The 21,333-nt window shown below is 39.9% G+C and overlaps 3 protein-coding genes and 1 non-coding gene across 4 annotated transcripts in view; 2 read left to right on the forward strand and 2 right to left on the reverse strand.

The window, feature by feature from the left end:
• Nucleotides 1-1,611: 1,611 nt before the first annotated feature.
• LOC145703409 (uncharacterized) lies at nucleotides 1,612-5,790 on the reverse strand. Its single transcript, XM_081780767.1, has 11 exons — nucleotides 5,473-5,790; nucleotides 4,264-4,978; nucleotides 3,819-4,048; nucleotides 3,366-3,554; nucleotides 3,127-3,317; nucleotides 2,987-3,076; nucleotides 2,814-2,937; nucleotides 2,667-2,759; nucleotides 2,473-2,578; nucleotides 2,276-2,427; nucleotides 1,612-2,235 (listed from the first exon to the last, which is right to left on the reverse strand). Exons 1-11 carry the CDS (start codon nucleotides 5,503-5,505, stop codon nucleotides 1,954-1,956), a joined length of 2,205 nt encoding a protein of 734 aa, XP_081636893.1. The 5' UTR covers nucleotides 5,506-5,790; the 3' UTR covers nucleotides 1,612-1,953.
• Nucleotides 5,791-11,490: 5,700 nt separating this feature from the next.
• Nucleotides 11,491-11,671, forward strand: LOC145706232 (small nucleolar RNA U3). Its single transcript, XR_014134668.1, has one exon. It is a non-coding gene; the product is annotated as a small nucleolar RNA U3 (small nucleolar RNA).
• A 3,550-nt stretch (nucleotides 11,672-15,221) lies between these two features.
• On the forward strand, nucleotides 15,222-16,262 carry LOC145704487 (uncharacterized). Its single transcript, XM_081781939.1, has 2 exons — nucleotides 15,222-15,728; nucleotides 15,786-16,262. The coding sequence occupies exons 1-2, from the start codon at nucleotides 15,545-15,547 to the stop codon at nucleotides 16,214-16,216; spliced, it is 615 nt and encodes a 204-aa protein (XP_081638065.1). The 5' UTR covers nucleotides 15,222-15,544; the 3' UTR covers nucleotides 16,217-16,262.
• A 2,121-nt stretch (nucleotides 16,263-18,383) lies between these two features.
• LOC145704574 (uncharacterized) overlaps nucleotides 18,384-21,333 on the reverse strand; it is a 30,581-nt gene continuing 27,631 nt past the window's right edge. Inside the window, exons 6-11 of the mRNA XM_081782033.1 lie at nucleotides 21,097-21,234; nucleotides 19,937-20,185; nucleotides 19,324-19,394; nucleotides 19,111-19,276; nucleotides 18,960-19,067; nucleotides 18,384-18,829 (exon numbers count right to left, since the gene is read on the reverse strand). Of these exons, the coding sequence (XP_081638159.1) occupies nucleotides 18,506-18,829; nucleotides 18,960-19,067; nucleotides 19,111-19,276; nucleotides 19,324-19,394; nucleotides 19,937-20,185; nucleotides 21,097-21,234 (1,056 nt within the window). The 3' untranslated portion in view covers nucleotides 18,384-18,505. The remainder of the gene's footprint in view (nucleotides 18,830-18,959; nucleotides 19,068-19,110; nucleotides 19,277-19,323; nucleotides 19,395-19,936; nucleotides 20,186-21,096; nucleotides 21,235-21,333) is intronic.

Consider the following 21,333-nt stretch of genomic DNA (forward strand, 5'->3'; position numbering starts at 1 on the left):
AATGTTATATAATATTTTTATATAATATAAATTTTAGGAAGTATGCACATTATTTAAAATACATGATATTCAAGGCATGTAATCCAGGTTTCACATTGTAGTTGAGAGTCATAGGTTCAATGCTTTAACATAATGAGTTAAGGGCCTGGCCTCGGAATTCTGACCTGTCTAAAAACCTTAAACAGGTCCTGTTTTCTGTTTTTTGGACCCTGTCCTGTTTCCTGTCTTGCATTTCGAGACCAAAATAAACCTGTAAAAAGGCCTGTTAACAGGAAATACAGGAAATACAGGAAAACACGCCTGTTTACAGGAACAGCCCTAGAAAGTAAAAATTAAAACGCTGAAATTGGAGTTTACATGCCTGTAAAGCCTGTGAAACCTGTAGAACAGGACCTGTATCCTGTGTTTTTATCCTGTCCTGTTTCCTGCTTTGCAAATGGGCCAAAAATGAAATCCCTGTTCCTGTTTACAGGATTCCGAGGCCAGAAATTACAGTAGACAAGGAAAGAGGGCCCAGTTTTTTATCGGTTCAAAAGAAAGCCACTTTCAAGAGCTTTTGAATGAGTCTACTTAAATTAAAAATTCATCAGTAAGTAACCTTATTTTTTTACGCCGTAGACTGCACTGGCCTAGATTAACTACAGCACTAAAGACTCGGACAAAAGTCTGAACCCTTAGCCCGTTTATTTATGCTGCGGATGCCTTTTTTAAAGAAAGAATACGCCAAGTACTTGAAATCGCTTGTCGCGCCGTTTATTTACGAAACTCATTAAAACTATGGAATGATGTTTTTCGTGCAATCGACAATTGGTTTCAGCGAGAGTTAACCTTGAGCTGATGCAATTCGTTTTCGACATAGATTCAATTATTGAAAATATGATTCAGCATTCCGAATAAGAAACTTCGACTTCTCCACTTTTACCACTTTCAAAGAAGTACATTCTAAGGTACTCAAGGAGACTTTGAATTGACAAAAGTCGGTAGAGTTGGCAACTGACTATGGCCCATAGAGCACGGGCCTAATAGATATTAAATAATCGTTCAAATTCGACTTACCCCTTAACAAATTTCGTTAACTTTGACAAGAAATTTTGTCTAATTTTTTTTTGATATTCAAATTTGTGCCGCCGATAGACCTCAGATAAAGGAAGATTTATGTTTCCAAAGTAAAATTAGGGTGTTAATTTTTGCAGAAATTTCCGTTTGAAAATCACGATTCTTGATATCTACTTCCTAAGTCTTAGGACCTAAGATGACGTTTCTAGCGTTTGCTTTATTTTGCTAAATCACAAGGTGATCTTTTACTTTAAAAATTTTTAGACAGCAGCGTGGCTGCTACTCTCGCTGAAACAGCTCCCCACAATAATTTATCTAACAACAGAGTGCCCGCAAACGTGGCGTCGTAACCACTTTGTTACGAGACGTTCTCATGCATAGCACTCTGGTACTCTGGTAGATTTTGGAATTTTATTCCGAAAACGGCCAAAATTTTTCTCAAAATAAAAAATCACTTTAATTTTTACCTCAATTATATTATATTATATTATATTATATTATATTATATTATATTATATTATATTATATTATATTATATTAATATTTCAACATGAATTCGAATAGAAGTTTTATTAAGAGAAGCAGATCTAAATAGCAACTGTTGAAGAATGTGTCAACTTTGAGTTTTTGTAACTGAGTTTTAAATAATTCTTTAAAATCTGAACTTTGACGGCGAAGGTTGTTTGATTCCGGGAAGGATTCAAAAATAATAAATATAAAGCGAAGAAGTCTTATTGAACGGAAAATTGGCCCTCTCAGCGCAACGCTGTTTTTCAATCTTTGGCGCCTTGGAGAGTTTTTTCTTTTTTGAAGTTTCTGTTGAATTTTGAGGTAGCTTTGGCACTCGGCAACAGTTAGTTTTCTTAGCTGGGCAACAAGGCTCGGCTGCGATGAGGCTCATTTCGGTGATGGAGATGGTGGAGGACTGGAAGGCTTCGTTTCACTTTGAGTTGGATTCTGATTTGGTTGCTGGTTATCCTCGTAGCCCGAGTCATCGGCGAATCGCGAGAGGCGACTGTCCATCGTGAAGACGCCCTGCCGCCGCGGAGAGCCCAGAAAAGCGTCGGATTCAGAGACTGCCGGGGAGTCTTCGTTGTCTTCTTCCGCGATACCGCCCATTGTCTGGAAAACTGACATTGGGCGCGATTCTTCTAGCGAAGTCTGCCCCTGTATCGACAACTAAGAGGCGTTTAGAGATAGAGCTAGGAAGAAAGGTCACCTTTTTAGCAGCACCCATGCCGGAATAAGTCGTTTTATCATGATTATCAGTGCCGTTGATCATGTTTTGAATCTTCGACTTGGCTTTTCGCATCGTGGAAGTTCCACCGATATTTGTCGGTCTCGTACTCAGAAGAGATTCACTGGGGACATCTAAACGGAACTTCGTTCAATCTTTATACCAGGGTGAGATCTTACATGTCTGCTCAGTCGATCTTCTCTGAGGAACAGAAAAGCTTTGACCCCGGCTAGTTCCGAATATTGATGACCTACGACGTCCTTGAGGCCACCAGGTTCCTCCAGACTAAACACAGGATAAATATTTCAATAGTTGTAACTATCAATCGCTCAAACAAGCGACAGTTTTGCTTGTTGCTGAAAAATTGACGAACCTGTGAATTAGAAAGAGTAGATCTTCTCCGAATCGCATCGTCGCGGACGTCCTTTCCCAGTTTCCAGGCGGCATATGATTTTTCCAATTCGTCCTGTCATTTTTTAAATGTTAAATCAGCTTATGTCAGATTCTATCCGATGATTACCTGGACCTCCGCGTTGCAAAAGCAATAAATGATGGCAACGAAGAGTCCCTGGAGTGAACTCATAATCGTATTGATGTAATTGCATACTGTATGAAGTGTCGTTTTGTCTTCAGTGGCCAAATACCTGAGGAAATCATTGTATAATTGCACTCAGTCTCAGTGGCTGAACTTACTTAACGAACATGGTCAAGGAGTAATGAATGCCAAGAAGAGGAATAAGAGCCAAATTAGCTCGCAAAAGTCGATAACGAAAGTCTGATTTTCTAAAGAAAAAAATGTCAATGAAGAAAATCAAGGAAGAGAATTCTCTTACCTCAGCGTTGCCCGAAGCTTGGAGCCGACAATAGTAACAACTGAGACGAAAATGAAGACGTTGATAAGAACTGTGACCATAATTGGTATTTCCAAGATGAGCATGTTTGTGTAGTCTTTTTCAGTGACACGGCCATTTTCGTCATCGATCCAACATGGCTTGTCGCTCCTTGTGATTAGACTGACAATAATCTGAACCAACAGATGATGCTTAATCGACAGAGAGGCTTATCTTATTACCCAAATAAGGATCGGCAGAAGTGGCAATGCCCATCCAAACAATAAATAGTACTTCATATTGCTCATCGCTCTCACGGAGGACCGTTGAAGTAGCATTTTTAGGTAAAAGCCTTCCACGAGAAACCAAAAATAATTACATAGCTGGAAGTACATAAATAGGGCTTCATAAGTTCTGCAGACGAAAGCGCTCTTAAAAGATAAATGTGTTCAATTTCATGGAATTATTCTTCAATAAAAAATTGATGCATAAACGATGAACATCTCATGATTACTGCTGCGGGGTACCCTGTGTAGAAAACCTGAGTCAGGGTCTGAAAATCTTAAATAAAAAGCCGCGGCGCGGCTTCGCGAAATCATTTTTCCGACCATTCTGGAGGAGCGGCTTTTCATTTGAGATTTTCAGACCCTGACTCAGGTTTTCTCCTCAGGTTGCCGATCGTAGCTATCACTTACAGATGTTTCTGGATCACGGGCCTCGCAAAATGTCGTATGAGCATCTTTGAGAGCTGGATAATCCGACACGCCGCTTTTCTTATTCAGCAGATCTTTCACCAGATGTTCGAATGCAATTTTGTGGATTTCCTTCGGATCCGTCGAGTTGGATAGGTTGTTGTCTTGAAAGTACTGCATGACGATTGGGTCGGGCTGAAGAGCTGGCGAATGTGACAGGGAATCGTCTGCGTCTAAAAGGGCAATTTTATTTTTTGGGGATTAACATTCAATTTTGAAAATGACGTCAATGAAAAACCAAGAATAAAAAGCTTATTGCGGCCTTGGTAAAGAGTTATTGACAATAACCTTTATATTACCAAGGTAGCAAAATCAGCGTGGGCAGAGACAATATCCCGCCGTTTTATTGTCCCAGTCTACAGATCGTTGTCTGATAAAATAGACTTACTTCCATATACGGAGCCGTGGAACAACCAGAGCAGCGCGCGCATCATGAATGAAATAAGCAAATTTATGTGGATGTAAATGCGCGTGCATCGCAGCCGTCTCAGCATGAGCATCAATATCGAGCCCAGCGTTGTGGCAATTAATGACACCGCATAGCCCGACACCATGATCATTTTGGCCATCCGCAAGTGCTGGAGCGAGTTGATGATTTGCGCGTTTCCATCAGTCGTTCCATTCACGGACGAAATCGACGAGTTGACATTTTCGACCCCGGCAGCGGCGCACAACGGATCGCAGTTACAGTGCGGCGGCAGGGAGTCACAGTAATCCTGCTCGAAATTGTTGACATGTTCTTTGCAGATCGTTCTGTCCAAATTGGTCCAACTGACGGCCAACTTGTACGGATGGATATCGCAGTCGATCGTAGTCCAAGCAGTTTCGTTGAATCCAGGGTGCCCGAAATCAGTAAACGTATGCGCAGGCCATTTGTCCGGCTCCTTCTGGTAGAAATTATGCCATGGACAGCGAACTTTTGCCGACTCGCCATAAAGATGTCCTGGAACGCACCAGTCGAAAACGGAAATAGTTGGACATCCAGGGTTTGTTTCGCTTATTGTTTCGGAGAGGACGTTTGCTGGGTTTTTGGGGTTGAGGCATTTGATCGCGTTTTCAAGCGCATAGCAAGGTGTTTTAAGTATATTTTCGGCAATTGCAATCTGAATGAATTTCGGTTAGGGTTAGGGTTGTTCAATTTCATTGAATTATTCTTCAATCAAAAATTGATGCATAAAAAGCACTCGGGCTCGAAAATTTTGTAAATTTTGATACTAACACTCGATAATTATTAAAATTTTAAGGACCCCCCCCCGTCAGCTTTTTTCGAAAAATGAAATTTCGGTTTTTTAAAATTTTGACCCCGGAAATGGATTCTACGGGTCAAAAAACGATTTTGAGGCTCCACTTTTTGGGGGTCTATCTCGACTCTTTCACCCTCAAAATCGCAATTGAAAATTGGTCTTTTAGCCGAAAATTGACGAGTTTGCCCTAATTTTGGGGGGGGTCCTTAAATGTTCAATCATAAATTTGCATTTTATCAATAATTATTGAGAAAACTCGACCAATGAGAGAATCTATGGTAATTGGGGAGACATAAAAATTCAGTCGCCCTTTTACATTTTTAAAAGCTCAATTCAGAATTGTCAATTGTTACCTGTACTAGAAGAATGGCAATTAGCAAGCCCATTTGCTCTGTTTTTCATATTCTCTTTGTTGAGCTCGCCAGTGTGAATGTGTATTTTTCGTAAATTCGGTTTTCCTCTCTCTCTCTTTTCTGTTTTTCGGTCTTTTTTTTATTATTGTCTGGCGCGTTTCTTCCTGCGGCGGGTTATTCTCTCGTTCTGAAGACTGTCAAATTAGTCGGGTATCAATTTTAAACTGCAGCGGCCGTGTGCCCAAATTGAATACGCATCAAAGCTATCCTCCTAAAGCGTGCCCAGTTCGGGCAACTATTCCCCAGGTACAAAGGGATCGGGCCCTACAAGTGTAAATCCAGCCTGAGCCCTAACCTGTCACACGACAAAAGCCAATCTGGCAAACTACTACTATCCACTCAGAAAATTAATTGTTTCATAATCGCCCCCGCGGACAATACAGTCAGCTTCCTCTTTCTTTCCAGGTGCAAATTTACCAACTCGAATTTCCCATTCATTCAAAAATGAAGTATAAAGGGCTAGGGTTAGGGTTTATCAAAAAAAATCTAACTCTCTAATTTTAAAAAGGGGAACGATTGTAGCTCAGTGCCTTAATTTCCTCCTAAAAATTAAGGGTATACCTCAAACAAAAACACAAAAAAGGCTTGCTCCTAGCAACCTTACCTTTAACGGCCTGTATATCCTTAAATTTGATATCGAGAGATCATCATAAGGGGAATGGTTCTAGACAAGGTTTTGATCTTAAAGCTCCCATTGAAATTAAGGGTGTATCTACGATAGTTTCGGAGAAAAACTTGCTCCTAACACTAACTTTGATTTTGAGTTAAATATTTCGGGCGTAACTCAATTCTTCGATAAAGAAGAAAGTAAAAGGTCAACTATCACCTCTACATCCTCTCTTCTGTCAATAAAACCCGCCTTCCTCTTCGAAAAAATCTGTTTATGATTATCAGCGCTGCCAGTCAAACAAAATGTTTCTCTTACCAGAGTTCTCAAGTTCTGAAACGCTAAGTCTGACTACTGCTAGTTAGAAAAGATAGCGCTCTAGCTATAAAATAGCGAGGGTCTTCCGTGACAAATTCCTTCCCTAAGCCTCTTTCATGTGCCCCCCTTTCTTTCGAAAATCAATTAGTAAACGCAATTATCCTCCTCTGGTATTATCCCTAACCCAAGTAGGTAGAATGGGGTAGTTCTTTTGGAGAATAAAAAGTTTGAACTCTTTCTAACTCGGCTCAGCCTGAGTAAAAACTCTGAGTCAGGCTCTGAAAAAGCAAAAATGAAAAGCCGCGTAGCGGCTTTTATAAATAAATATAAGTGTACCCATTTTAATCGATATTGAACTTCTGGCGAAGCCGCTTTGCGGCTTCGTTTTTAAGAAAGCCGCTACGCGGCTTTTCATTTTTGCTTTTTCGGAGCCTGACTCAGAGTTTTTACTCAGGCTGCCGAGCCCAGATCTCAAATGTACAGTCTCGAATTAAAAATAATTTGATCCTGAAAGAATCTCCAGACATTCAAGGCCACTAAAATGAAGGGACAGTCGGTCGAAAATAGACAGTAGAAAATCTTTGAAAAGCAGTTTCTCGCTTCTTTTTTTCAAGAGTTTGTGAAATGTCTAGCCAAAATGAAAATCAAGCTAAATTGAAAGTTTGGCGGTTTTCTTTGAAAAGAGCGAAATCAAAAGAAAATTAGCGAATAGTGGCGAGAAAGAACAGTGTAATTAAATCGCGCGAGTCTATTCTTTTGGGAAATCTGTGTGTGATAATTTTACCACTTTTCTTGTTCAGGCGAGGAAACGGTACATAAATATTGATCCTCCTAAAGCTTCTGCTCAAGTGAGTTTGGAGCCTAACTGATCTGATCAGAATTTGAACTTTGCAATTTGAAGCCGAATGTACCATTTCTCCTGGCATATGGCTACCTGTCCAAGTAATTATTATTAATACTTGTGCTTTATATTCTCATAGTCTGAGAACAAGAGTTATCCTCTTTAATAATTAAGGTATAAAAGGGTAGATTTTCGGAGATTTTCACGCGCTGACCAAGATTAGCTTCCTTTTTTCTTATAAAAATTCTTGGAAATCCTCAGTTTCTCAGATCAACTGAAGAAAAAAAAACACCTAATTTGTTGAGAAAAATTATTGTTTTTAAAGCTTTTAATAAAAAATCCCAAATTTGATGCCACTTTTGAATCTGAAAGGGGCCAGCTGGTCTCGGCAACCTGTGTAAAAAACCTGAGTCAGGGTTTGGAAGATCTCTACTGAAAAGCCGCGAAGCGGCTATTTTTTAACGAAGCCTCAAAAATTGCAAAGGAAATTTTGCAAAGCCGCTTTGCGGCTCCGTCAAAAAAAAAGCCGCTACGCGGCTTTTCAGTAGAGATCTTTCAAACCCTGACTCAGGTTTTTTACACTAACCCTAACGAGCTAAAGGGTCAGAATGAAGAAAGAGGCAGAAAGTATGCAGTATTTTTTCTCTGACAACCGAAAGAATTGAATTCAATTAGCAAATTCTCCAAAGGAAATGCCGGAGATTACCTTGGAAGTGAGCGATCAGGGATCGCCCTTGCCCTTCGCGTTATTTTTCTCTCACTCTCTTTCTGACGTATCAAAAAATCAATAATTCAGAGTTAATTTGTCGTACCTTCTATATACGAGTTTCTAAATGAGCTCAGTATAATCGTTTTTGGTCTCTCTTTTTTTGTTCCTCGAGCGGCAAATTTCACACTTTCAGGCTCCGGCTCCTGTTATAATGACAAAAACAGTTGGGCACAATGCCTTCAGCCAAGGCAATTCTTTATTGAACACAATACAGCGCGAAATCACAAGCAGTAAATCATTTATCCGATCATTCTTTCGAAGCTTTTTTTTTTATAAATTATTTTTCTCAAAATCACCAATAGCAGTACCTGTCGATTTTGATTGTTTCTCTCTTTTCGAGTAAAAAAAAAGAATGCTAATGCGCCGCTTTCAAAGCGTTTTTACAGTGCTCCGAGAGCATCTCCTAAGACGGGCTGTATTCTGAGTTTCCACAATAGGCCTGGGATAAGCGCGAAATTAATTTTTCAATAAGGGTGATCCGATATTAATGAAAACAACGTGTACCTCGAATCCGTCTTACATGCAGAATACAATTTTTCGTTACAAATCCGTCTCCTTTTATAAATCATTTAGTCTAGGCTTTTTGATCGGAAAAGGATGACGTTAATTCCTAGGACTGTGGTTATATAGACGGTTATTCAGACGTAGACTCTTTCTGATCTAGGTCAAAAATATTCACTGATTTTGCAAAGAAAAAAATATTTTCAATTTGTTGAATTTTTTCCAAAAATCTCTGGGCTCGGCAACCTGTGGAGAAAACCTGAGTCAGGTTCTAAAAAGCATTACTACATTATTGTAACGAATGCGCCATTTCAATCAATTTAGCAGTTCAGTGGAAGCCGCTTCGCGGCTTTGTTTAAAATAAAAGCCGCTACGCGGCTTTTCAGTTATACTTTTCAGAACCTGACTCAGGCTTCTACAGAGGTTGCTGAGCGCAGATATATGCAAACAGACTTACTTTTCGCCCTATCTTTTTGGTTGCAAAAGTTTCTTCATTTTACTAGTGAATCGCGTTCGATCCTCTTTTTAGTAAAATCTGCAACTTGAAAATCTCTATTGTTAATTTTGGCGTTTTTTCTTTCCTTGTAAGTAGACGGGTTAGAATGCAATCAAGGTGCCATTCAGAGCGAGCCTGGGGTCGGCTGGCCCCACTCCCCTGGGGCTATCCATTCTCACCTTGCCGCAGATTTTTCATTACTTTGCTTTAATGAGGTCCTTTGCATGCGTATTTGCCAGGTTTGTATATTAAACAATCGCATGATTTATAAACAACAACTCGCTTCATAAATCCCTTCTCGTTGATTGAGCCCAAGTCGTGTCAAAATGAAAATAAGGGATGAACAGACACTGACGTAAAAAAGTCGTCACTTTTTGACAGAAGCTCCCTTGATCGATTGACTGATAAAATTGAAAAAAGCAAAAGTCAGATTCTTAAGGAGGGGGTCGACGAGAATCGGGATTTCCGTGACCAAAAATGCGGGAAAACCTGATCAGATAGGCAAAATCTGAATTTACTGGCAAAAAGAAAAGGGTTGAAAAAATTAACCGGCGAGAAGTAGAAAAAATTTTGGCCAGAAATAATCTGTCAAAAATGCCGTCAAAGTAGGGGCATTTTCGCGAAAATGCACCAAAAATAGTCATTTTTTTTACATTTTTCTTAATTTCACCCCCTAAATCTTATTTTTATCGAATAATTTTAGGCTCAACAGATTCAGGAGGATCTGAGGATTCCAAAAATATAAGATTCATACACAGACCATGTGTATACGCGAAATTACGATCACCTCTGAAAAAATTCTCGTCGACCCCCCCCTTAAGAGCTTCAAAGAAAAGCCGCGTAGCGGCTTTTTTCAAAACGAAGCCGCAAAGCGGCTTCGCAAGACTACCATTTCAATTTGTTATTAAATACTGGCGAAGCCGCTTTGCGGCTTCGTCTTGAAAAAAGCCGCTACGCGGCTTTTCATTTAAGCCTTTCAGAACCTGACTCAAGCTGCTGAAAGTACAGTACTGTTTTCACTAACCGACTTTTTTAATTAAAGTACAAATACGACCTGATTCAATGATAAAATAATGAAATAGCGATTTTCTGAAAACGGCTCATTCAATTACCCTTGGGTCCGTGCCAGCTGTCAGGCGAGTCTGAGAACTCCAGCTCACTTTACCCTCTATTACTATTATTATTTCGACCTTTCTTACCTTGTCCTTGGAAAAAAAAAGAATTCTTCTTTGTTCTTTTTCTTTTCACAAAAATCTCTAAGTCTTCATTCCCGAGTGGAAGAATCAATCTGATTCTGACGTCTAATCAAAGATTTCTCCAAAATTTCCAAATATTAGTCAAATAATTGTTTTCACGAGCGCGCGAGGTGCCGTGTTTGGCGTAATTACGGCCCCGGACGCGTGTTACTCTGATCAACTCTTTTTGAACAGGCGCGTTTTTTCGTTTTAACAACTCTGACTCCCTCCCCCGAGGACGAGGGCGCGTGTCTATTCAACAAAACTCTCTTCTTCTTTCTAATTCCGCTGGATTTAACTACGTACGATCGTAAATAAAGAGTTTCCACCAATTTTGTCGGCTCATTTCCCGGTGGGTAATTGGATGAAGGGAGCACGGCGGAGATATTACGCAAAGATCAGGTTTAAACTTTCTTTCTTCGTCCGAATTTGACTTTTTTTTCAGGTTGAAATCAACGAAGACTCTCTGTAAAAAAAATTTTTAGAAAATTCAAGCGAAGGACTTCCTTCTACTTTGTCAATTATTAAGGTAATTTAATTGTCTGTCAGTCCACTGAGCTCAGATCTCCTCTGTGGAAATGCTGAGTCAGGCTCTGGAAAGATCTGAAAATCCGCTGAAATCCTGAGATCGCTTTTCGCCAAACTATGATTCGAATCGATTTTTATACTCTACGCGGCTTTTCATTAAAGATCTTTCAGAAGCCTGACTCAGGATTTATACACAGGTTGCCTGGCCTAAGCTAGAGCCAGGCAAAAGAAGAAGGCAAAGGAATGCAGTTCAGCAGGACAAAATTGCCAATTTTGTGATCTGCTGTCCTTATTATCCGACGCAATAAAATGTGAATGACAATCGTAAAACAGAATTTTCAACCTAACCAGCATCGATAACCCCTGGCTCTAGATTCCTACATTTTTTCTGACGAAATTGTATTTTGCTTTATTTCAGAAGAATCTGTCAAAAAAACAGTGCGTCATCGAAACCAAGATTTTGAGAAGAGCACGAAATCGTAATAACTGTGGCGGTTTTATGGTCATTATGACAGTTAAAACAAGAAATCATAACTCATACCGATCTGACTTCAAATATCCCTTAAAAAATCGCAAGATGGCGCAATTTTCAATGAGAAAAGCAGGCACCATAAAGCACTCATGAATTTTCAGAAATGGGGCTTTTCCCGATGGAAGCGAATCAAGATCATACTTTTAGGGATCATTTCTATAGTATGCGTCTACAAAATGTCAACTAACCTTGACACCCACTAACACCCGATGATGCGACAGGGTGGCGTCTCTTGAGCAGGAAGCCGAGGACTTGTGCCTCATTTGAAGACTGCACCGCCTAGGCGGACGGAGACGTCGCGTTCTGATGGGTTTAGCTAAAAAAACAAACTCCAAAATTCAGCACACACTTGTGCTCGCAACCCATCACAAATCATGGAAATACCGATATGATAAATTATCAGATATCAGTTTCTCGTTCATTCTTGAATGTCACAATAAAGAAAATTGTCTGAACTTTAGTCACGCGCGTCTTCATCCATCTTCGTAAAAGTCTCGCCGTGGTCAGAAGGATTTCACAGACAATAATTTTTCTTTGTTACGCTGGGAATAATCGATTATGCTGATTTTGTGAAAAATGACTGAATCGTTTGGAAATAATTGACTTGTACTTTTGGACGATTTGGAAAGATTTGAACAGATTTGGGAAGTTTACGAAATTTATCGTTTCTAGTCAACCATAGATTTCTTGGTTTATACAGAAGGAGCGATGCTGCTTGGTCGCTCGCCGTTTTCGATTCGCTGCAAGATATCAACGAAGACAGCTTCATTTCGAAGCTCAATCGCGTTTCTCGACCTCCTTCTACCATCAGGGATCCCTGTAGTGCGCTGACTCATCCGCCGCCCCATCAGCGCGCTTTCTAACCCTAACCAAATTCAAAGCGCCCACGCATTTTTAAGGAAAACCGACGTTTTCATTGAACCGACGTTTTCGCTAAACCGACGTTTTGACCAGTGGCGAGAACGTCGGTTTAGCAAAAACGTCATGTAGCCCTCTAATTCGAACGCCATGTCGAGCATCTTGGCAGTCGATCGAAATACGAGTCGATTCCATTTTCCCACTTTTTGTCGAAGAAAGCGAGTTCTTCGTGATCTGTAGAGACTTTGACTTTCGGATGCGCTGTCATGTAGTAGTGGAGCGCGATGGTGCCGCATTTCTTTGCTCCTAAGCCGATCACATTTGGCAGTAATTTGCGCTTTTCTCGCCCGTCCGGGTCTGCTTGGCACTCATCGTGTGAATTCGAAGGTCAAATACTACAATACTACAAGAAGAAACTTACAAGGAATATTCTCAGTTCATCCGAGTCGTCAATAAGTTGTTGACAATAACGAACATGAATTCAACCAGACTTACATGGACTCGAAAATTTGGTGCTCGTCAAATTTCTTAAGGTGACATTTTAAAAATTCAAAAAGCAAACTGAAATCAACAACGACTCTTCTATTTCAGGACTCGATGGTCGTGTCTCAAAGTGGACCCCAAATCGCTATGTTGGCAATTTTGCGATTTTTTCGCTATTTTTTTATGCCACATTTGGTAATGAAGTGCACGAAATTCCTGCAAAAACTCGTTGCCGCTGTCTTCTAAATACCCTTCTGTTCTCACCTGATAAGTCAAAATATGTTTACAGAATCGGGTTTTTCGGGAAAATTGGTTTAAAAATTCCGATTCTCGTCGACCCGCCCCTTAAGGGGCTTGACGGCCCTTTGGGCCGTCTCAGCCCCGTTCCATGATTTTTAAGTTTAAGGGGCTTGACAAAGGCTTTGAACTATGAGTTGATCAATCTCAGTTCTTTCCCCAACCCTCTTTCACCCATTTTTTGAAAAATTCAAATTATCACTGTTTCTAGCTCAATTATGGTTTTGATTTAAAGTTTGATCAAGTTGGGCGAGCGGCGACTTGGACAAACGGAGTCCACTCTTACTACGCCCTATTTTTCGTGTATTTCCATTAATTCACAAGAGAAAAACTTGAAAAAACTGCTTGAAAATAACCGCAGAATCCGCAGTCTGCGAACTGCGAGATTAATCAAAAACTGCGGAAAATGACTGTGGAAAAATCGCAGTTTTCGAAAATTCTGCTAAAACTGCGGACTGCGGTGCGATGTGCATACATGTGCTCTGACTGCGCTGCGAAGTGCGAAATTCCGCAGTTCGCAGGTCGCACTGCGAAGATTTCTGCGATTTCCCCACTGCGAATGTACATCCCTGGTCGTCCCAAAAGAATCCCCCCACTTTGGCTACTATTCGCCCGGCCAAGATGCAGAAATAATCCCTTACGATCAAACAGAACTTTACACAGAAGACCGAATTGGGTTAAAAACGCTCGATACTACCGGAAAATTGCATTTTTTCACCTTCGCTGGGGATCATCTCAGATTTACCGACGAAGAATTTACGGGAAACCTCGCGCAATTTCTTGCTTGATTTCTGATTTCAAATACATGTATTACGATTCAAATAAAATCTCAAATGGTTTGATCTTTGTACTCAAAATGTCTCAATATTTGACTTACTCTCATGCAGCGAGAGTCTATTTTACTGTTTGCAGAAAATTAAATTTTGCCGCAAAAGTCAAAAACAAAAATATCCTTTTTCGTCAAAGAAAGAATGAACGAGTTTCATCCAAGAGAATTGACCAGAGACGCTGTTGAGAAATGGCTGGAAAATTTCAAAAAGAAATTGAAAAGAATGACGAGCAGAGATGATTTGGACAGATTGATTTTGTCGGTCGAGAGATACGAGTTTGAAGATGAACTTTGTGCTGAATGGTGGGAGGTTATTTTTGAAAATGGAAAAGCAAAAGTTTCTGGTAAACATAGATATGATTCATATGAAGAATGTAAAATTTCTTCATTTCAAAAAATGCTCCTCGTCAAAAATTCGCAATTCGAAGGACGAAAAATTAAACGCTCGGAACTCAAAGAAGAAACTGGAGAATGGATTCTCGATGAATCTTTAAAGCAAAAAATGATTTCTTCTGGAGGAGAAGCGATCGTTTTGGAAGAGAAATTTGGAGAATTAGAAGTTTCGGTTCGGGTTCAGGCTTTTGACTCGAAGCTTTTCTCGAAAGATGACGAGGAGTTGGCGTTTTTAATTCATCTTTCAAAAGGTTACTTTAGTTTTTATTCAGTTTTCTTAATCGAATTTAAGATTACGAAATCGCTCAAAACAATATAAGAGACGACGCTCCAGTAATCCCAGTTCACCCAAACGTAATCAAAAATTTCTGCAACATAGAAATTTTTTCAAGCAAAGACGAGAAAAGAGAAGACTGCCTTGGATTGATTACGATAATGGAAAAGTGCGACACTGATTTGAGAAGCAGATTGAAAAAAGAAGATTTGAGTTTGGAGGAAAGGAAGAGAATCGCGAATGAAGTGAGAGAGGGAGAAGAGTATTTGAAGGATATTGGAATTCTTCATTACGATAAGAAACCCGAAAATATTTTATTGAAGAATGGAGAATGCAAATGGATTGATTTTGGCACGATTGAAGAAAGAACTGGAAGGGAGAGCTATCTAAGAATGGGCTTCGCGAGGAGAGGGAGCAAATATAGAAGTCATCAATATTTATGTAGGTTTTAAATTGAAGTCACTTTATTATGATTTGCTTGCGGTTTGATTTATTCCTAGATGCTGGTTCTGCTGCTTTTTCGGAAAGTTCCCAACTTTATGGAGAAATAGGAGGAGATGCATCACCACTTCACATTCTGATTCTTTGCGATTGGAAAACAGCTTGGAGTCTTCTCTTCAATCCAGTCGAAGAGGATGAAAGAGAGAAAATCAAAGAAGAATTGAAGGCAAGTCTTCGTCGCCGCTTTTGAAATAATAATTTCTAGTCTTGCAATGCTGAGTGGCTCTCAATAAAAACTCCATCAACCGAAGAAATCGAAAACTTGTCAAAAACAATTTCTCTAAAAAACGCGCCTTCTGATTTTTGCCTTGACGATCCGAATTTGACCAAATCATCAGCTTTGGCCAATCTCAAGCAGAAACTGACAAGACAGATAAATTTCGACTTCGAAAATGTGACAAAGAATGTTTTAAATCAAAAAGAAAGCGATCTTTGTGTCCCCATTTCAGTTTCTGTTCTTTTGAGATGGGCACTCAAAAATGATTTGAAAGTTGGAGATTTGGAAATAGAATATTTTTTCACTCTCGAAAAAATCTTCACTTTTCTGACAATGCTAATTTATCCGCGGAGTTTGGCTGGCTTCAATCTAAACCCGAAAAAGGAAGAACAAGAGTTTCAAGAAAACGAGATTGAATTGCTTCTCAGAAGAATGAAATTTAAAACGTATTTGAATGAAAGTGGATGGGAGATTATAAAAGGCGTACGAGTAAATGGCGATTTTAATTTTGAAAAAGGTTTTTATTAATAACCAAAGTTAAGTTTCGTGAATCTGAATCAAATACATATTCTAGTCCTCCTCCACCACAACTTCGCCTTCTCCCGTCCTCTAACCGTCACCGGCTGTTACCAGAATCCCGACGGCTCAGTAATTTTCCACCAAATGGTGCTGGACCGAATCGAAAACTCCGAATTCATTCTCCAAAACACTTTAATCGCCCATTCCGGCTCTCAAATAAAAATTCCTCTTTCTCGCGAATTCTACGCCGAATACCACTTCATGGAAGATTGCTACAATTGCTACAACGATTTCGTTTATTATGGCGACAACAACGAGTTTTTAACTTTGACAAATGAACAGTTCGGCATGACAGAAGAAACGTGGTACCTTCTACCTCACGCGTATTCAATAATTCTCACTCCAGCTGAAGAAGATTCTTCAGATTCGTCAGAAGCATCTAGCTCTGAAAGTTCGGATTCAGAAAACAAGGTGTATTCGGTGTAGGTTGCTTTGTTTCTGCACTTGATGTTAATGACTTCTGTTTTCGTTTGCAATTATATTTTATAAAGCTGATACAAAATAACTTTGACATCTGAAACTATTTCAATATTTCGTAGTATGGAAAAATATTTCGGTAAGCTCATTTCTGGTTAGTGTTAGGGGGGTTCCAAGGCAGCGAAGCCCCCTAGGTTAGGCTTTAGGGTTAGGAACGAAGTACTTTTACCTAAGGGGGGTCCCGGGTTAGGGTTAGGTTTTAGGAAGAAACAAAAAGTCTCTTCCTTCTGTACCGAAATATTTATCCCTTCTACCCAATATTTGATTATCTCTCTCGCAGCGGCAATCTCGCTTTTATTTTGCAGAAAATTTAATTTTGTCTTTTCAAAAGCAATTTCATCTTCCGCAACTTCCGGCAGTCGATCGAGATACCAGTCGATTCCGTTTTCCCACTTTTTGTCGAAGAAAGCGAGTTCTTCGTGATCTGGAGAAACTTTGACTTTCGGATGCGCCGTCATGTAGTAGTGCAGCGCGGTGGTGCCGCATTTTTTAGCTCCTAAGCCGATAACATTTGGAAGTAATTTGCGCTTTTCTCGCCCGTCCGGGTCTGCTTGGCACTCGTCGTCTGAATTTGAAAGTCAAATTCTGGGAATTTTAAAAATTTGTCTCTAGAACGTTGTTTGTTCTTCGGGCGAAAATTATGGTTTTCTTCAGTCTTCGGATTTTGACAGTCCGGAAAGCAGCAAATTTAGGTAAAATTCAACGTTCTTTTCTGATTTTTAATCATTTTAAGATTTCTTCAAGAACAAGAAGAAGAAAGTTACCCGAAAGAAGGTAACAATAGCGATCGGAATAGCATATTCTGAATCAATGTGCTCTTTGCCTTACTGGCCGGTTTTCTTCTTCATTACCTGAATAAAATCAATTTTTATACCATCAACTTTGGTGTGTTTTTACTAAAAGGCTCAGTTAGCTTAAATACTACTGTAGGTTTTGTTGTGAGAGAGTTTTGGCTATCAGGAGTTGTTTTTGAGCTGTCCCTATCTGTGGGGCTCGACAAGTCAGCCCCCACATAACTGGACTAGGCTCCCTGCGTACATATCCTGAGTCAGGTTTGGAAAAGGTTGAATGGAAACCTGCAAAGCGGGTTCTTAAAAGAGGATGCCGTCAAATTTGCGGCTTCCTTTTTCGTAGAGCCGCTCTTCGGCTTAGTATTAAGGCTCTTCTATGAGCAGTTTCAAGTTAGAGCGCTTCCAAGTTAAGTTCATTTAGCGCAAATGGCTCTTGTCAAATTTTATTTTTGCATGAAAGAAGATTTCAGACAGTGAATTACTTTCTTGATCTTTTTTTGGTTATCCTTGTTAATTTTGTTTTAGGCGATTAACATTCTCAGGTCGGTTTTCGATGCACCGATCGGCACCGACCACCCTTTTTCAAGGTCACAGTCGGCCAAATGCTGACCAAAACCTACCTGACATTGACCGACCAAAGATCGACCGACCTGACCACGGATCATAACGAAAAAAAAACTTTTTTGAATTGGCGTCTCGTTGATTGAAATTTTCAAGAAATTTCAGCATCAGAAGACTCTTCTTTATTTTCTTGAGGAGGAGTGAGGGTGATTGAATACGCTTGAGGAAGAAGAAACATACAGCGAACATATAAGATTGAACACACTTGAGGCAGGAGAGGGCATCTTAGATCTTTCATTTTATTGAATCGCTTATTGCCAATAAGTTATTGGTTAATGTAAGAATCTCCTTGTTGTCGCCATAATCGACGAAATCATTGCAGCAATTTTAGCAATCTTCAATGAAGTGTTATTCGTTGTAGAATTTTCTGAAAAGAGGAATTCTGATTTGAGAGGCGGAACTTGAAGCGCATATGCCGCATATTAAATAGACTCTTGCTCTGAAATCCTACTACTCCACACTTTTTCAACTGAGCTGCATCCGGTCTAGCCGTTAAAAATACTTGAACCCTCTAGTGGGTCTATTTTTACCCAACATCTTTATCTGGGGCATTTCCGTTTGGATGCTATATTAATAAAGAAGCCTCATTCTCCCAGGCTGGGCAGATGAGGCTCTTGGGAGAATGAGGCTCTGGGCAGATGAGGCTTCTGGGCAGATGAGGCTTACCCTGAATTTACACTGTTATCTAAAAGAACTTTTCTTGATCACAGTCCATGTTTATTATTACATGCTTATTTATTAATGACTGGGATCATACAGAAGTAAAACTGAAGAAGTAAAGCAGGTGGAGAGATTGTCAAGCAATAGATGCTTTGCTTCTAATAAATCAATTGGCGCAAGGAATCTTCGACCTTTCTAGTTCGAGCGCAATGTCGAGCATCTTGGCCATCTCGTCAGATACATTTCCGGTGTAAATATTCAACATATGTCCTCGCAAGTTAAATATTATCCGGTCATTTTTGCGCTTCTCCTCTTCGCTCTCCAGCTTCATTTGTTTGATGTTATCTTGCGCAGATGCCAAGTCAGCGCGGACTCTCTCGAGGTCAGCTGATTTTCGGTTGAAGTCGCGATTCTTCGATCGAAGCTCAGATATTTCATCGGACTTTTGACGGTTGGACTCTCGTTCTTTTTGGAGTTCTTGGCGAAGTTTCTGAAAAAATTATTAAATAAATTGGATAAAAATGGCCTTATAATATGTAAAGATCAACTCGTGGAGCCTAGGATTGTCTCAAATTTGTAAATTTGACCATTTTGGAATGAAGAGCTTGTCTGTCATTTACCTTGATAGAGTCGTCATTTGCCTTGCCACTATTCGAGGCTTTTTCTATTGCCTCTCGCATTGCTCTCAGTTGTCGTTGATGCATGGCTTCAGCGTCTTCCCACTGGCTCTAAAAAAAGTCATCCAGACCACTTCCAGACTAAAGAACTCACCTCGTATCGTTCACTTTCTTCTTTCATTCTATACTGAAGCTCGAGAACTTCCCGCTTGAGCGCTTCAATTTCTGCATCTTTGTCGACTCCATCATCGACGACCGCATTTTTGCTCTTTTCCGCTTCCAGCTGTTTCTTGAGCTCTCGATTTTTCCGCCGCTGTTCTCTAGAAACAATCATATAAAACACTTTACAAATGCCTTTTCTGTCTACCTGAGCTCATTTTCCAGCGCGCAGACTTTGTCATCGTAGAGCGTCATTTGTTGAATACTTTCAATTTCGCTCTGAAAAGAAAAAGATCAAGCGGTGCCTAAGAGATTTTCCGTGTTTGACTTTGCAGCTATTGCGGCCCGGCCAAATACAGAACACCACTGACGTCACCCGTAAAACAAATGCAAATCGTTATTTCAAATAATCACGAGTAAATATTGAACAACTAAGCCCTGACTTATGTGCTTTCGCTCTTTGAAAATCTGTTTCTAATCTTGGTCAATCCTTCTACCCTTTGAAAGTGCGCCTATCAACTGAAATTGAAAGGTACTCTTCTATGATTTCAATGAAAATAAGTATAAAATTTACGAAAGAAAATGAATTTGAAATGGTAAATTAGACCTTGATTTAGTGACTTTTTTCGAGCGGCTGAGTTTCTCTTTGTAGATCAAGATGACCATTAAGAGGTCATTTAGTATGTATCCCATGGCGACCATTATTAATAATGAGGATGGGGAACTCTGCGAGTAAGAAAAAATATCACAGTTCCTCTTTCTCCCCAAGTGGTTTTGAAAACACACTTGACTCTTTCGATTATCAGACAATTTTTCCTCACCTCAAGGGCTTTTATTTTCTCCTGGGCGTCTTCTTTCTCTTGGGCGGAGCTTCGGAGCTGTTTGTGCAAGTCTTCTTTTGCCGAAATTAACGCTGCAATTTCTTTGTCTCGCGATTTGAGGTCGCCTTTTTGCCTCTCATGGGATTGTTTCAAATCCTCAAGCTCCTTGCAGATGCGGTTCGATTCCTCTTCTTTTTCTCGCTTCGCTTTTCTCGCAGCTGACTCTGCCCCGTGAGCGCTCTTCAACGACTGAACAAAAAGCAAAATTATTTAACCCCAAAATACTGATCCCAATTCGCTCGAAATTGAGATGCCGGGAAAGCGAAAATGGCGAAAATTAATTCGTAATTGGGCGAGAGCTCGCCCGGAAAAAAAATATTCAAAAACCTTGAAGTCTGGCCAAAAATGAGTGAATGGATCATTGCAGTCATTATTGTAGGAAAGAGGCAAAAAACTCTTCATAAAACATGAGCTCATTTCCGGAGACAGGTGCATTTGATTCTCTACAAAGGATGCTAAAAGTGGATCTGGTAGAGATTGTCCAATTTCAAGTCAACTTCAAGGTTAGGGTTAGGGGGTCGTAGAGGGTTACAATTCGGGCAACCCCTAACCTAAGGGGCTCTACCCCCTGGGGCCCCCAGTAGTTACCTGCAGTCCCCTGGCCCTAACGGCTAAACGAGATAAGCTCTTATACGAACTTAATGCGTCCAAAGGTTAAATTTGCTTTAAAAACATGATAAAAGGAATTTTTAACCAAGAAAAATCGATATTTTTGCCAAAATTAGGGCAAATTGGTCAATTTTTGCCGAAAAGTCCAATTTTCAAATGCGATTTCGGGGGTGAAGGAGTCGAGATAGACCCCCAAAAAATGAAGCCTCAAAATCGTTTTTTTAACCTGAAGAATCCATTTATTGGGTCAAAATTTTAAAATTCCGAAATTCGATTTTTCGAAAAAGGCTGACGGGGGTCCTTAATCGAAAGCTTTTTCTTATCTGTATCTCGTGAGCGTTAAATGAAAATATAAAAATAATTATAGAAGTTAGGGGTTCAAAGCAAAAACTCGATTTTCAGAGTTGACACCCTTAATTCAAAACCTATGTAGACATTTGGGGAGCAGTCAAGACAGTAAACAGAGATATGGAAACTTGAATTGTATTTACCTCTTGAGCTTTTGCAAGCTTTTCTTTTAACTGCTCGGCGAGTTCTTTTGATTTCTTCTGCTCCTTTGATTGCTCCTGCAGGTGCACCAACTCCTCCTTGGGCAAAAAGGCCATCGCTTTATTGTTTTCCATTTCATCCTAAACTGCTGTCAAAACTCAGTAAAAGTGCTGCGCAAACGTTAGCCAGCTATTTTCGCCTCTATAAAAACACATCTGTCTCCAGTTTGGCAAATTAGT

This window comes from Oikopleura dioica, chromosome PAR, assembly GCF_907165135.1.
Source record: "Oikopleura dioica chromosome PAR, OKI2018_I68_1.0, whole genome shotgun sequence".
Lineage (NCBI taxonomy): Eukaryota > Metazoa > Chordata > Appendicularia > Copelata > Oikopleuridae > Oikopleura > Oikopleura dioica.